Source organism: Lepidochelys kempii, chromosome 10, assembly GCF_965140265.1.
Source record: "Lepidochelys kempii isolate rLepKem1 chromosome 10, rLepKem1.hap2, whole genome shotgun sequence".
Lineage (NCBI taxonomy): Eukaryota > Metazoa > Chordata > Testudines > Cheloniidae > Lepidochelys > Lepidochelys kempii.
In genome coordinates this window covers 51,121,053-51,134,753 of record NC_133265.1, presented here as the reverse complement: position 1 = coordinate 51,134,753, position 13,701 = coordinate 51,121,053, and the positions used below count along the sequence as shown (strand labels likewise).

Below are 13,701 nucleotides of genomic sequence, written 5' to 3'. Positions count from 1 at the left end.
CAATCTGAAATACTAAGTCTCTCAAACTGTTCAAAAACCAAAATGATTTAAGAGACCAATACTAGAATACATGAAAAAGATGCTCTCATAAACCCAATTTCCCTGGCCAGTGTGTCCTAACACAGCAAAAGATCAATTGTTAAGAAGATATCATTGAACATCAGTTAAGCTCCTAGTATATACATTCCCCAACATTTATTTTCTAAGTACATTCCACTATTCACAGTCCAATAGATTCAGGTAGAATATCTGGGGCCAAACCTGCAAGGTCTGTAGTGCCTCCCACTAGATAGGGCTGAGCAAATAATTGATTTTTTGGTTCGGTGGTTGAACAGAAAAATTAAAAAGAAAATTTTTGGTTAGTTTCAAACCAAAACTAGATTTAAAGAAAAACTTTGGAGAAACAAAACCAAAAAATATTTGGGTCAAACAAAACGTTCTGATTGATTTTAAATTGACATTGTCAAAGAAGTCCATTTAGAAAAATGTTTGGGGGGGGAACCAACCTTTTGACATTTCTGAAATTTTTCTTCCCAGTTTTTTTCAGCCAAAAATATTTGCCAAATTTGACCCAAAATGCGGATAAGATTCAATGCCCCTCAAAATGCATGTAATAAGGCAGGCCTGCCTGAAGTGTCCTGTTGTGGCAGAACAAAGGACTTCCTTAGTTGCCTTTTCTTCAGAGTCCCCACTAACTCCACAACAGCTCTCTTGTCTCAATACTTTCCCTCTTTGGGACCAGCTTATTACTAAAAGTCCCAGACATAGTCCATTTCTCACACCCAGTTTATGCAGTCCTTAAAATCCCACAATCTTTACACTATTGATAAAGCCAGGGCTGACCTCAGAGAAAAATGGCATCCTGGGCGAACTTGCATTTTGGTGCACCAGCCCCCTCTGCCTTCCCAGGTTCCCCACCTACCCCACCCCCCATCATCCCTAGCCCCCACTACCTCCCTGAATTCCCCACCCACCCACCCTGCTCCCGTTGTCTCCCTAGGCTCCCCGCCCATCCTCTCCACTCATCCCCCCCATTGCCTTCAACCCCTGCTGCCTCCTTCAGTCCCCCAGCCACTGCCCCTGGCCCCACACATCATCCCTGCTCCCCACCCATCCCCCCTGGCCCAAGATAACTCCCTGGATCCCAGTGATTAATTTGTAATGCAAGAGGTGCCAGGGCTCAGGAAGTTCCTCTGGCCACTGAGTGATGTGTAACTGACATGGCAAGCCCAGAGGTGCTGGGGCTGACTGCCAAGCCTAGAGGTGCCAGGGCTCAGCCCTGGAACAAATTAAGCTCTGTGGGCTCCCCACCCATCCCCTCCCTAACCTCCACAGCCTCCTTGGGCTCCCCAACCCTCTATTGTCCCCAGGCCCCACTGCTTCCCCTGCCCCATTGCCCTAAGCTCCCTTCCACATCCTTGCAACCAAGGTCCACCCCAATCTTGCTTCTGGACCACAGCACTACCTGACCATTGTGCCCAGGACAGCCACCCACCCATAAGGCCAGCCCTGGACGAAGCACCTAGCATGCTCCAGCATCTTCCACCACAGGTGGGCACTTCTGGTCCTGATTGAAAGATAGGAGAGGACCAAAGAAGTGCTGAAACCATTTTTTCTAGCTGGGGTGCTGAGAGCCATTAAACCAAACTGTAAACCCTGTATATAATGGAACCACTTCAAGCCAGGGGGTCCTGCAGGACAACCACCTCAGGCCTTCCAGATGCATCACAACCCTGCTGTTCCCAGCAGGAATGACCACAGCCTCTCTGCTGGAGTTCATTCTCACCAGGGGAGCATCCCTCACCCTCCCTGGCCTTCAGCTCTCCAGCATGGGATTTATCCACTGATGTCTCCTTCACTGGTCTCTGCCATCAGCCCTCTCTGGCACTCAGCTTTGGCTCTCCAGCTTAGAAGTCAGCAGGCAACTTCCTCTGCTGCTCTCTGGCCTTCAGCCATCTCCAGCCCTAGTTGGCCAGCCCCTGGTTAAGAGGGATCCACCAGCAAACCCCTCTGCTGCTCTTCTACCTTCAGCTTTCCCCCAGGAGCCTCCTGCAGCTTCTTTCTATAGTTTCCTGGCTCTCACTTGCTAATCTCTCACCCCATTGAAGCTCTCATGTGCACTTCTCTAGACTGAACCCTCCACTATCTCTTTCCCCATTTTTATGGCTCAGATGCCATCCCTTGAAACCCAACTGGGAAGCAGTTGATGAGTCAAAAGGCCAGTGCTACCCTGTGACAATGCATTTTTTGGTGAAATTGCTATTCACCAAAAAAGTTTCACCCAACTTTACTACTAGGTACTAAACATTCTCAACTGCCACTGAGACAGGATTGAGCCCTTAGGTACATTAAATAAATATGCAAACATGCGGATATCTTTAATTTATATTATATTAAGGGCTCAATTGTGCCCTCCTTATGCAGGTGCAAGTAGTGCAAGGTGCAATTCCAGGAAGAAATGTGGCTGAATCATCTTGAATTCTTTTTGGTAATTCCTGTTGTAATGTTAGCCCCTCCTGCAAGGGCTGTGGTTTAAAGACCACAAGTTTGCAGTAAGAATTCTAAACACTCAAGACAGCGGAGTCACCCTAGCTTTACATCAATGCAAGATGAGAATATGGCCCTGAAGCTCCCGAGTTGTATAACCCCTGTGTCTCATCACAGGGTATACAGAAATATGTGAAGAAGAAAAAAAACCCGCCATCACTAAAATGAGTTTTAGTACCAGATAATGCACCCACTTGGGCCAGTGACTGAACTCAATGGACATAAATAATGTTGTGATGGGTTTGGTCACACAGAGTCCCCCTTGGAACTGTCACCTGAAGTGCTGAGATTACCTCTGAGCACATTTCCCCTGCCAGCTTGGGACTCCAAAACCCTGTCATGTTGAGCCAGACACGCTAGCCTGCTGAAACACAGACCCAGGTGTGGTCCATGCCTGCAAAGCTGCAGGCTTTAAGTGAAAACAGATCAGAAGGTCACCTAGCTCCAGCACCCAGTTCCCAATGGGATCCAAACCCCAAATAAATCCGTTTTACTCTGTATAAAGCTTATACAGGGTAAACTCAAATTGTCCACCCTCTATAATACTGGTAGAGATGCACAGCTGTTTGCTCCCCCAGATATTAATCTCTTACTCTGGGTTCATTAACAAACAAAAACGTGATTTTATTAAATATAAAAAGTAGGATTTAAGTGGTTTCAAGTAATGACAGAACAAAGTAAGTCACCAAGCAAAATAAAGCAAAAACATGCAAGTCTAAGCCTAATACATTAAGAAACTGATTACAGATAATATCTCACCCTCAGAGATGTTCCAATAAGCTTCTTTCACAGACTAGACTCCTTCCTAGTCTGGGCCCAATCCTTTCCCCTGGTACAGTCCTTGTTAGTTCCAGCAGACATCTTAGGTGGAAAGCAGGGGTGTTCTCAAGACTCGCAGCCACCTCTGTCCTGCTTCACCCCTTTTTATGGTTTTGTCACAAGGCGGCAATCTTTTGTCTCTCTGGGTCCCCACCCCTCCTAAATGGAAAAGTACCAGATTTAGGATGGATTCCAGTATGAGGTGACATGATCACATGTCCTGTGAGACTCCAGCCTCCATTCTTCCTGGGCTGGCCCCCCCATGTACACTGGAAGGTTTGTAAGTAAACAGAGCCGTTTACAACCAATTGTCCTGGTCAATGGGAGCCATCAAGATTTAAACCACCATTAATGGGCCAGCCTTTGCATAATTACAATAGAGTTACAATAGTAACTCTAAGGTGCCACAAGTCCTCCTTTTCTTAATAGAACCTCAGTTATACTTCATATTTTTAGCTTCAGATCCAAGAATAATACCTATATACAAATAGGAGGAATACATTCAGTAGATTATAACCTTTGTTATGATACCTTACAAGAGACCTTTTGCATAAAGCATATTCCAGTTACATCATATTCACACTCATAAGCATATTTCCATAAAACACAGGGAGTGCAATGTCACAAATGTAACGGAGGAAACCACGTTGGCCACAAGATAAATTATAAGAAATCCAGGCTACCTTTCTATGGAGGAGACAAAATTATGCTAAACAGATTTCTCTCACACTTGCACTAGTCCAAATAGCCACACCTACTAATCCTGTCAACAGGCTCAGCTTATTTACAAGCTAGTAGTAGTAGCTATTTATCGCTGACTGTGCAAACTTGTTTTTCATAAATACTGAAACAAACTTTCTCAAACTACTAATGTAATGTAAAAAGAAAAGGAGTACTTGTGGCACCTTAGAGACTAACAAATTTGAGCATAAGCTTTCGTCAGCTACAGCTCACTTCATCGGATGCAATGTAAAAGCTACATTAAGCTTAAAGAACAAAATAAAATAAAAAAATTACTGCCTACTAAAGTTCACAAGTAGCTAATAGCTTTTATAAAAGGGAGGCTGCTAATCACAGGCATAGTTTGACTTCTATATTTGGGGGGGGCCAGGAGCCACCCCTCCCCAGCCACCCTGCTCTGAAGGGCAGCAGAAATTCAGAGCTGGGTAGCTGGAAAGTGGTGGCTGCTGGCTGGGATGTTCATGTGTTTGTGGCATGGGAGGATTATATTTTTAATCCCACTCCCAGCCCCATCCGCCCACCCAATACCCACTCCCACCCATTCCCGGATTGTTTCTTGAATTTTTATCCTGCTCCTGCTATTATGGCAGCAGGTCCTGCAAGACCCATGGGATCCCAGTCCCACTGCAGGGCTCTACCTCACATTAGGAATCAAATCGGAATTGTAAACTACTAAAACAAAAATTGTATATAGTTTGGGGGTGGGGGGGACAACACCTCTACATACAAATCTATGCTCCTGCTGCCAACAATAGCCTATCCTGAAGTGGAAACAGCTATCTTGATTTGCAAGAAAAGGACCAAAAATCTCTTTTTTAGTCACTAAAAATAAGTTGATTCTTTTCCTTTTAGTTTGGTAAGTAGACAAATTTAGTACATTATTAAAAACTATATGAGAGCATGGAAAAGAAATAAGGCTTTACTCGGACGATAAAGTGTATGACACAACTCTAGAATGATCTTGTAATAGACTGGCTTGCTCCCCTCTGACCTATGCAGCAGAAATCCAGCTCTCCAGTGATGAATTCTATCCAACTCAGCCTCATTGTACTCTCTACAAATGGCTATACAGAAGTTATTATAATACTTTTTCTCTCTTCCCCATCCATTTTCAAGTAACTGCAGCCCAGTTTCCAGACTCAAAAACATGTCACAGAAGGTATTTTTCCCTCCACAAATTCTGCACTTTCATCTTCCTTAATATCAGAGTTCTGGATACCATATAAGCCTAGAATCCTGTGTCCAGCACACACACAGAGCTATGCATATAATTTAACTGCCCAAACTCAAGCCTATATATAGGTGGCACTGTTTGATGGGATCAAAGTACTATGCCAGTTTCTTTATAAGTGTCACCACAGAAGCATATGTATCTCAAGTATTTGAGACGACTATCTCCAGTCCTTGAAACTCCAGTGTCACCAATATCCTTTTAACAGAAGAAAAAAAAACAAAACAAAACAAAACTAAAAATCAAGCAAAACTCCCCTTTACTAAAATGAAAGCAAAATTTGAGAGGCTTAAACTGCCCCCCTAAAGTCCAAAAGTCACAGATCAGCATCTTTTTCTCTTGATTCATCATCTCCTTTAGCATATATTTATTGACCACTGTGAACAAAATTTCTTTGCTTATGTATCAACATCCCGGACATCTGCTGAGTAAAAGTATGCAAAGATTGAACAAGAGTCTTTATCTGTAATTTGCAGAAAGCACAGATTTTATGAGTAACCTATAATATGGATATTTACACAAAGTGTCAAACCTCTGATTTTTATTTTTGGACAAAATATAATTTAAGAGAGAAATTCCTGTTTTAGCTACGTTAAGATTCGAGAAGAAGTCAATTCAATTGAAGAGGTTATCAATATTATTCATCAGCGCAAAAGGCTAATGTATACATTTGCCCTTATGAGAATGTATAATACTTTCTGAATACATATTATCCTTGATACAAGAAGGCACTAGCCTGAAAATGGCCCAAATTAACGAAATTACCTTTGATCGTAAAGCAAGTCTACCTGGACACACAAGTTATCATCTAGAGTTTTACACTTATGTAAAGTGGATGACAGGAAATATAAAATCCAATTTCATTTTTACAGAAAAGGTGAGGCCGTTGTTCTAATAAGATGTACTGCTGGAACTCACATTCATGGTGTTCTCACCACTTTATTTTAAGCCTTTAACGGTTACAGTAATGGACTTTACAGAAAATACTAAAATTGTAATAATATGAACACTATGTTAAGAAAACATCTATAGTGTGGTTTGTGCTTATATTACATACCTCCCAACCTTTCCAATCCAAGCAGGATTTGGTCACTGTCAATCCCTGTGGTCCCATCTCCACTGCAGCCCCTGGTCCCAGTGCCTCCTTTATCATGCCCATGCCACAGTCAGCCTCCACCTTCCAGCCCAAGCAGGTGCAATGTCATTTCCCATTCCTGAGCTCCCTACAGCCATTGAACATGCCCAAGGAGGCTGAACATGCCCAGGAGCAGCTGAAACTGCTGCCCTCTCTAGCTCTGCCCCTGCCAATGATGCACACCATATGTACGGCTATGGGTGCCACTGAATGCAGGAAATGATCTACTTCAACTAGGACATGGGGTTTAGTGGGTCAAAGTGGGACAGTCTCATGGAACCCAAAACTGTTGGTAGACATTACTAATAATTATTACACACATTTCCAAAGAGTCTGGAGAAAGAGAAGGGGTCACTGGGAAGAGCCTCATTACAGTAATAGTAACAGTTGTAATTATTCCCTTCTGCTCTGATCAGACAGGAAAAGAGGTACTGACTAATAATAGTTGGAATAGTCCACCATCTTTAGTGGGACACAACAAACTTCTAGTAAATGTCACTCATTTCACAATCTTCTCTTAAATTAAGTTTCAAATTTCCCCATGAAATCATAGTAACAAGTCATAAAACAGAGACTGGTGAACTAAAATTAATAAACCTGAGGTAAAATTCTTAGGATGCCCTTGTCTCTTTTCTCGTATGCAATTTCCCATCCAAGAGATGGATCAGTCTGTCTGCTCCTGTTCTACTGCAGGCAGTGATCTAGGTGCCAGTCTACTAAAAATCCCATGACTTGTGATCAATTTGCAAGAGTTGGCAACGTGCCTTCCCCTGGCTGCTCGGAGGGGACTTCCTTTACCTGCCTCCACCTCCATGCTATGAAACCTGGCATCCAATCCCTTTTATTTCTCACCTCCCTCATCGTTCTCTGCACAACTTCTCAGCCTCCTTCCTGCCCCACATACCCCTGCATCATTCTGCTGCAACCCCTAAATCTGCCTCTTGCTCTTCCCAGTGACCCCTTCCCCTCATTCACTTTTCAGTGGCTCTGCACCTCTTCACAGTCCATGTCCTGTCTAGCCCCCTAAAATACACAGGGACAGCCATTTTACCTGGTAGCATAGCTTCAATCTCGCTGAAAACAGCAAGAGGTGACAGACAACTTTATTAAGGGCAGCCTCACTTCCGCAAGCTGATAACCAGCTGGGAAATGGTGGCCATCTTGCTGGCTTCAGCCCCATTGACAGTAATAGGAGGTGGTAGCCATTTTGAATATGTGAAAATTCATGAGTTAGCAACCTTTCTTCATGTTTTTACATGAAAAGGTTAAAAAAATCCCAAAATTGCTAGAGTTGTGACCAAAACAAAACCAAAACAAGAACTGGCAATACTGCATCCTGTTAGTCACACATCATAACCCTCAGAAAATCATACAGTTACCCATCCACTCTGTGGTCGCTCACAGAGGCCCCAGTTCAGCAAAGCACTTAAGTACATACTTACATTTAAGTATGTACTTAAGTCCCATTGACTGTAATGTTAAACATGAACTTAACTGCATTGCTGAATACAAACCAAAATCAGGGCTCATTCATCTAAACAGGCAAGAGGGGAAAGGCCTAGTTCAGGTTATCCACAGTCACAATCTGGATATTTCCAAAAGTCCATATTTACATTTCACATAACTTTCTGATTTGAATAGGTCTACACTCCTAAATATGGACTTCTCACAGCCCAGAGTGGAATAGGGGGGATTCAAAATATTCCCAGCTGCTAGTATATAAATCAAAGATACATGAAAATGGTACAGGAGCACAGTTAAGGGTTTCTGGACTGTCTTACCTGTGCATTTCCAGGCACTTGGGAGTTGGGTTTAACCTCATTAAATGGTCAAAAAGTCAGAAGATTTTCAGTGCAAGGTTCTAATAACGATTCTTTTAACAAATTAATTATACAAACTTATTTCCATTTTACTGAAATTTTTGATCTGGGAATTTCACATAGAATTATATACTTTTGTCTAGCAGTTAGCCATGAATTTCTGCAGTTGACCGTCTGAATCATAATTCAGTTTTTAGAACTGCTAGACTAAGCTATTGCTTGTGGAGAAGTTTTTTGTTTTGTTTTTTTACAATGCAATGTACTGAGTTGCTTTCCATTGCCAGAAGTCAGCACTAGATGACAGGATATGGATCACTCAATAATTGACCTGTTCTGTTCATTCTTTCTGAAGCATCTGGCACTGGCGTGTCAGAAGACAGGATACTGGTCTGACCCAGGATGGCTGTTATGTTTTTATGCACCGAGTTATATTTTCTGGATTTTGGGCCATTTGTTTGGTACATTTGTAATAGACCTGCACCTATGGTTTATTTACTGAATCCTAAGTCCTCTGCATCTTGATGGAACATAGGTAAATATTTTGAATGTAATAAAGATGACTTTTCGCAAAAAGTCTTTAATGTTTAATATGAAATAAGGTTTTAAACACATTGCACCAATAGGTTGGCTAATAAGGAGTGTATTGAGAATGGTGTGTCTGGATGGTGATTTCATCCACCCTTGAGACTAAGTCCTTCATGTGATACGTCTAATACCAGCTTGGAATATTTAAGTCCACTGATAGGTTCCTAACCTGAATTTCCTTCAAATTATATTTAATCAAGTGCTTGTTTCCATGGCAGATTGGGGTGAAATTCTGTCCCTATTAAGTCAATGCCAAAACTTCCACTGACCTCAACAGAGTCAGGATTCTACCTTATTCACTTATGTACAAATTTAAAAACACAAGTTACATTAAGCTACCCACAGCAGGTACTCCGATATCAACTGTGAAATAGAGAGAACCACTACTTCTGCCTCTAGAAATATTAGCAGTCATGTATTCCAGATGAAAAATAAAGAACTTAAGGGGTGGGAAGAAAAATAAACCTTAAAAGGGAAATACAAATGAATCTTATTGAAACAAAGTTTTAAGGTGCTGATAATGATTTGTCAGTGCTTAGTGTAAGTCTAGAATAAGGTGTCTATCAGGAACCAAGCTCTTTCATGTATTGGGAAAAAAAATCGAGACTTAATTTCGAGATTCTGAAATTAATTGATATTGGCTGTTGCCCACCCTGAGCAGGCTGCCAGTTCTACAGTACTATTTGCCTTGCTTTACATACATGTATGCTGAAGGAGAAGAAAAAAAAAATCACATTACGCTGAGAGTGACTGCTGCCCTAAGGTTGAAGTAACTTTTAAGCCATTTTTCAACTCCATACTCTTTTTTTACAGAACTGTTTTCAATTTTTGTAGAACTACAAATCTTCACATCAGTATTCAGATCACTGTTTCCCCATCCCCCAAAATCACTGCTACACCCATTTCTGGATTTAACGGTTTCTGTCTTATGCAGTGAACACTATGCCACTGGACACAGGTGTTCAAATAAAAAAAACTGTGCAAACTGACTATTTTTATAAATAAACGCACAGAATACTATAAAGGGACAGTCTGTGATCCAGAGATCCAGAACAGAATTGGTAAAATTTTGATAATTATTTCACTGTGGATAGGACATAGTCTGAACTGAATAATGCTAGTAGCAATAAAATTCAGACAGTCTATGGATTAGCAAAGGAGATTGTCAATTCAGAATCATTGGCACAGTTTTCTTTGCTTTCTAGTTTCAACAAAGGACTTTTGTCATTCTGCATTAAATAGTAAAGTTAACATTAAGTGAATATGGTTCACATTGACTTTAGCAGGAGCAGAATCAGGTCCTTAGTTTTAGGGTTTGTGAAATAAAGATTGTTTGTTAGTATAAATTCTCAAAGTTACTTTACCTGGTTTCGTGGCTTTCTGCCATTTCATTTTCATCTTGCAATTTTTTCTTAAGGGTCTCTTCGCTGCCAGCCATTCTGACAAACTCTCCACAACAAATATGCTAAAAATTTGTCTGGATCAGGCATAAATAAGCTCCTGAGACCATTTAAGAAACTAACAGAAACAGGATACTTGTTCAAATAAAGACGTAATGCAAGAGGAGGAGACTAAAGCTCCATTTCTCTCCGATTTTAACATGCTTGAAATGTCACAGAGCCTGCCAGTTGCTTACTGTTAAAAGTTTTTTATTCAGTTTTCTGTAATTATACATGAGAAGAATTTCAATGAGACCATAGTTCTTTAAGATGCAAATTTTCTCTTTTGCTGGGATATCTAACCCCAATCAGTCCACAGCTTACAACAACCGAAGCAATTCTGATTCTCTTATTAATTCTAGTTTCAAAATAGAGCATCCAAGTAAACTATTTTCTCCAAAAAATGTAGATTAATTAAATTAGGATATGACTCCGACAAGTCAATGACACATATGAAACCCATTCCTTTAAATGGCTGAGTGCCAACAGCTCCCTTTTACTTCAATTCACAGGACCAGGACTACCATATATATTGAAAAGGATCTGCTCACCACTTAACTAATAGCCTGCCAGAATTTAAGAAAAAACTGTTTTGCCACTTGGGGAATAAATGTATATGAACACTTTCCTAAATTTATATTATCCCCTTTGCTAGAAGTGTATTATTGCTGAAATATATCCCCAGTATATTGACAATGCAGCACAGTATTCAATAAGTATCATTCTATCGAGTGCAATTTGAAATCGGCGGGGAAAAAGAGAAAACCTTGGAGGTAGGTCCCAAGAGTTCTCATCCTAACCACCCCCAGATACGTTTGAAAATATGTAATAGCACAATATGAAACATTACAAAGGCAAAAAAGTGTATATTTATGGGGCCCAGGATTCAAGAATAAGCATTTTTGTCAAGGGTGATTAAAATCAGAGTCAGAGAAATCTCCCTACTTCTTCCTTCAGTTTGGTGACAATTTTCAAAAGGGTTCCTTCAGGGCTCTAGAAAGCCCACTTAAATTTATTACTGGTTTTCCCAATCATTACAAGGAAAATGTGTTGGTTTCAGCTTGGATAACTTTTACTGTAGAATGTAACAAAGCAGCAGGCCATCGCAGACCAAGTGGGCCCTTTTGCTTTTTTTTTTTTTTTTGGGTGTTCAGTTTATTAGAAGCCCAAAGTCAAGAGGAATAAATTCCAGACATTTATTCTCCTCTAATCATATTTTTTTTCCCTCTCTTTCTCTTATCACCTAAAATTTTTTACCTTCTACTGAAAGTGAAGGAGTCCAGCTAGAAGATCACTGGCTTCTGTGGGTGGGTGCTGTCTGTGGTTTTGGGTGGTTCAATGACAGGAGTGGACCTCATGGAGGGAGCATGAGTTCTGATGAGAATGCTCTGAAACCTGTCCTCTGAATGAGTGCTCCATCTTAAATTAAAAAAAAAAAAGCCACTTCAGAGATCTGGTCTTTAAAATATTTTACTTCAGGTCAAAGAAATAACAAGGGAAAACTCAATAACCATCCCTAAATTAACCTGAAAGTACTGTACTTGGGAAGCAAGCTAGTGACTGGTAGGGGTGCAAGGAGCCACAGACCCTTTAAATACTTGTTCTTTTCCCAAGCTCAAGCAGTGAGAAGAAGCACAGTGACAAAGGTAGCTAAACCATTACAGTAGAGAGGATTTGTTTGCTTGAGAGGTATTTGGTAGAGAAAACTTGTTTTTCTATGGGAAAGATGATTGGACTGTATAGCTTTATAGTAACCTCTTTGCAAATTTCTTGCAGCCTCCAGCTAGAGAGGGACCTGTGTCAGAACTGCCAGGCAGCCAGCTGAGGCAGGGGCAGATATAAGCTGGAACAGGTTGGCTAGCATGGAAAAAGGAACAGGCTAGAGAGTAAGAACAGGCTGAATTCAGCATGAGCAATGGCGAGCTGGAGCAGTCCGTCAGAACTGCTGGGCAATATGAACGCTCCCAGCCAAGAAGTCACATTTCAGTAGCCTGAAGAGACTGTTTCCCTTGGGATCACCTGCCCTGCTAGGGAACTGGGTGAACCCTGGTTGAATGGGGAGGGGCCTATCACAAGAGCTGCAGGTAATTGCCTCTAATGACACATCACACTCTCTGGCTCAGGGATGACTCTGAGACGTAAGCAGGTTTAAGCTGAGAGGTAACGGATTCGTCAGGTTTAAGAAGGCAGGCTCAAAGATAAGAGGTTTAAGAATCTCATGGCTTGTCTATACTTACAGGGCTGCAGCAGCACAGCTGTAACACTTAGTGAATATGCTACCTATACCGACAGCACAGCTTCTCCCATGAGCGTAGGTATTCCACCTCCCTGAGAGGCGGTAGATAAGTCAACAGGAGAAGACCTCCCTTTGACATAACACTGTTTACACTGGGAGTTAGGTCAGTATAACGGTGTCGCTCAGCGGTGTTAATTTTCCACACCCCGAGCAACATAGTAATACCAATGAAGTTTGTAGTGTAGACCACAGCTCAGGCTCAGAGGTAACTCGTCACATCCTGACAGCCTAATTGCAGTGTCATGAACAATACAAATCTGTACTTAATTTGCCAGTGCAGTTCCTACACCACATTTCTACCTCCTCTTCCAGTTGTACTAAAAAATACTTCCTTACAAACAAGGGTAACTTGAAGCATTCAAGAAGGAAGGACCTGCACCTTCACTCTTTACATGCAACAGTCTAAGTTATGTGACTAGCTTGGTCATTTTGTTGTATACCAGAATCTGTCGATCTTAGGAATTTCCAAGGCACTTATTTTATCAACATGATCTCTAAACATCAGAGATCAGAATAAAATGAGAGCTACGCTATATGCATCAAGTGGATGATACACTCTTGGACTGCTTCATGTACACCTATGAAAGCTATAAAGAGGAACATTTGGGGAGACTGAAGCTATGTTCCCATCTCCACTGAAACACAAACTGGACTCAAAGAGCTTTTCAGAGGAGCAATGTGATAAAAAAATATGATAGTTTTGCTTAAAAAAATTATAGGATTCTCTCTCCTAAATAGGGATAGTTAACACATACATTTATGTAATTTGCATGAAACTGCTGATGGCTGCATGCTCTCCGATTCCTGTTCTTGATAGGCCAGTGTTGTCTATGAACTGCAGTAACTTGCAATTACTATGTACAGGCAACAGAGGATACTAACTCAGAATGTTCTTGCTGTTTCACTGTGCTAATACCAGCACTCTGAGCCCCCTGGTCCCTTCTCCATGTTAAAAATCCCAGTTAATATTCTGTGGCATCAGTCTATATTATTTTAGCATGAATGCACAAAGGATTAAACAATGCACAAAGGATTCATAGTGGCTAAATTTTCTGCTGTTTGAAAACAGTAGCAAACAGATTTAACAA

The 13,701-nt window shown here is 41.3% G+C and overlaps 1 protein-coding gene across 2 annotated transcripts in view; it reads right to left on the bottom strand.

The window, feature by feature from the left end:
- ACSBG1 (acyl-CoA synthetase bubblegum family member 1) overlaps positions 1 to 10,456 on the bottom strand; it is a 68,938-nt gene extending 58,482 nt beyond the window's left edge. For both annotated transcript variants that reach the window (XM_073303550.1, XM_073303551.1), the window contains exon 1: positions 10,243 to 10,456. In XM_073303550.1, the coding sequence (XP_073159651.1) occupies positions 10,243 to 10,316 (74 nt within the window). In that variant the 5' untranslated portion in view covers positions 10,317 to 10,456. The remainder of the gene's footprint in view (positions 1 to 10,242) is intronic.
- Positions 10,457 to 13,701: the final 3,245 nt, after the last annotated feature.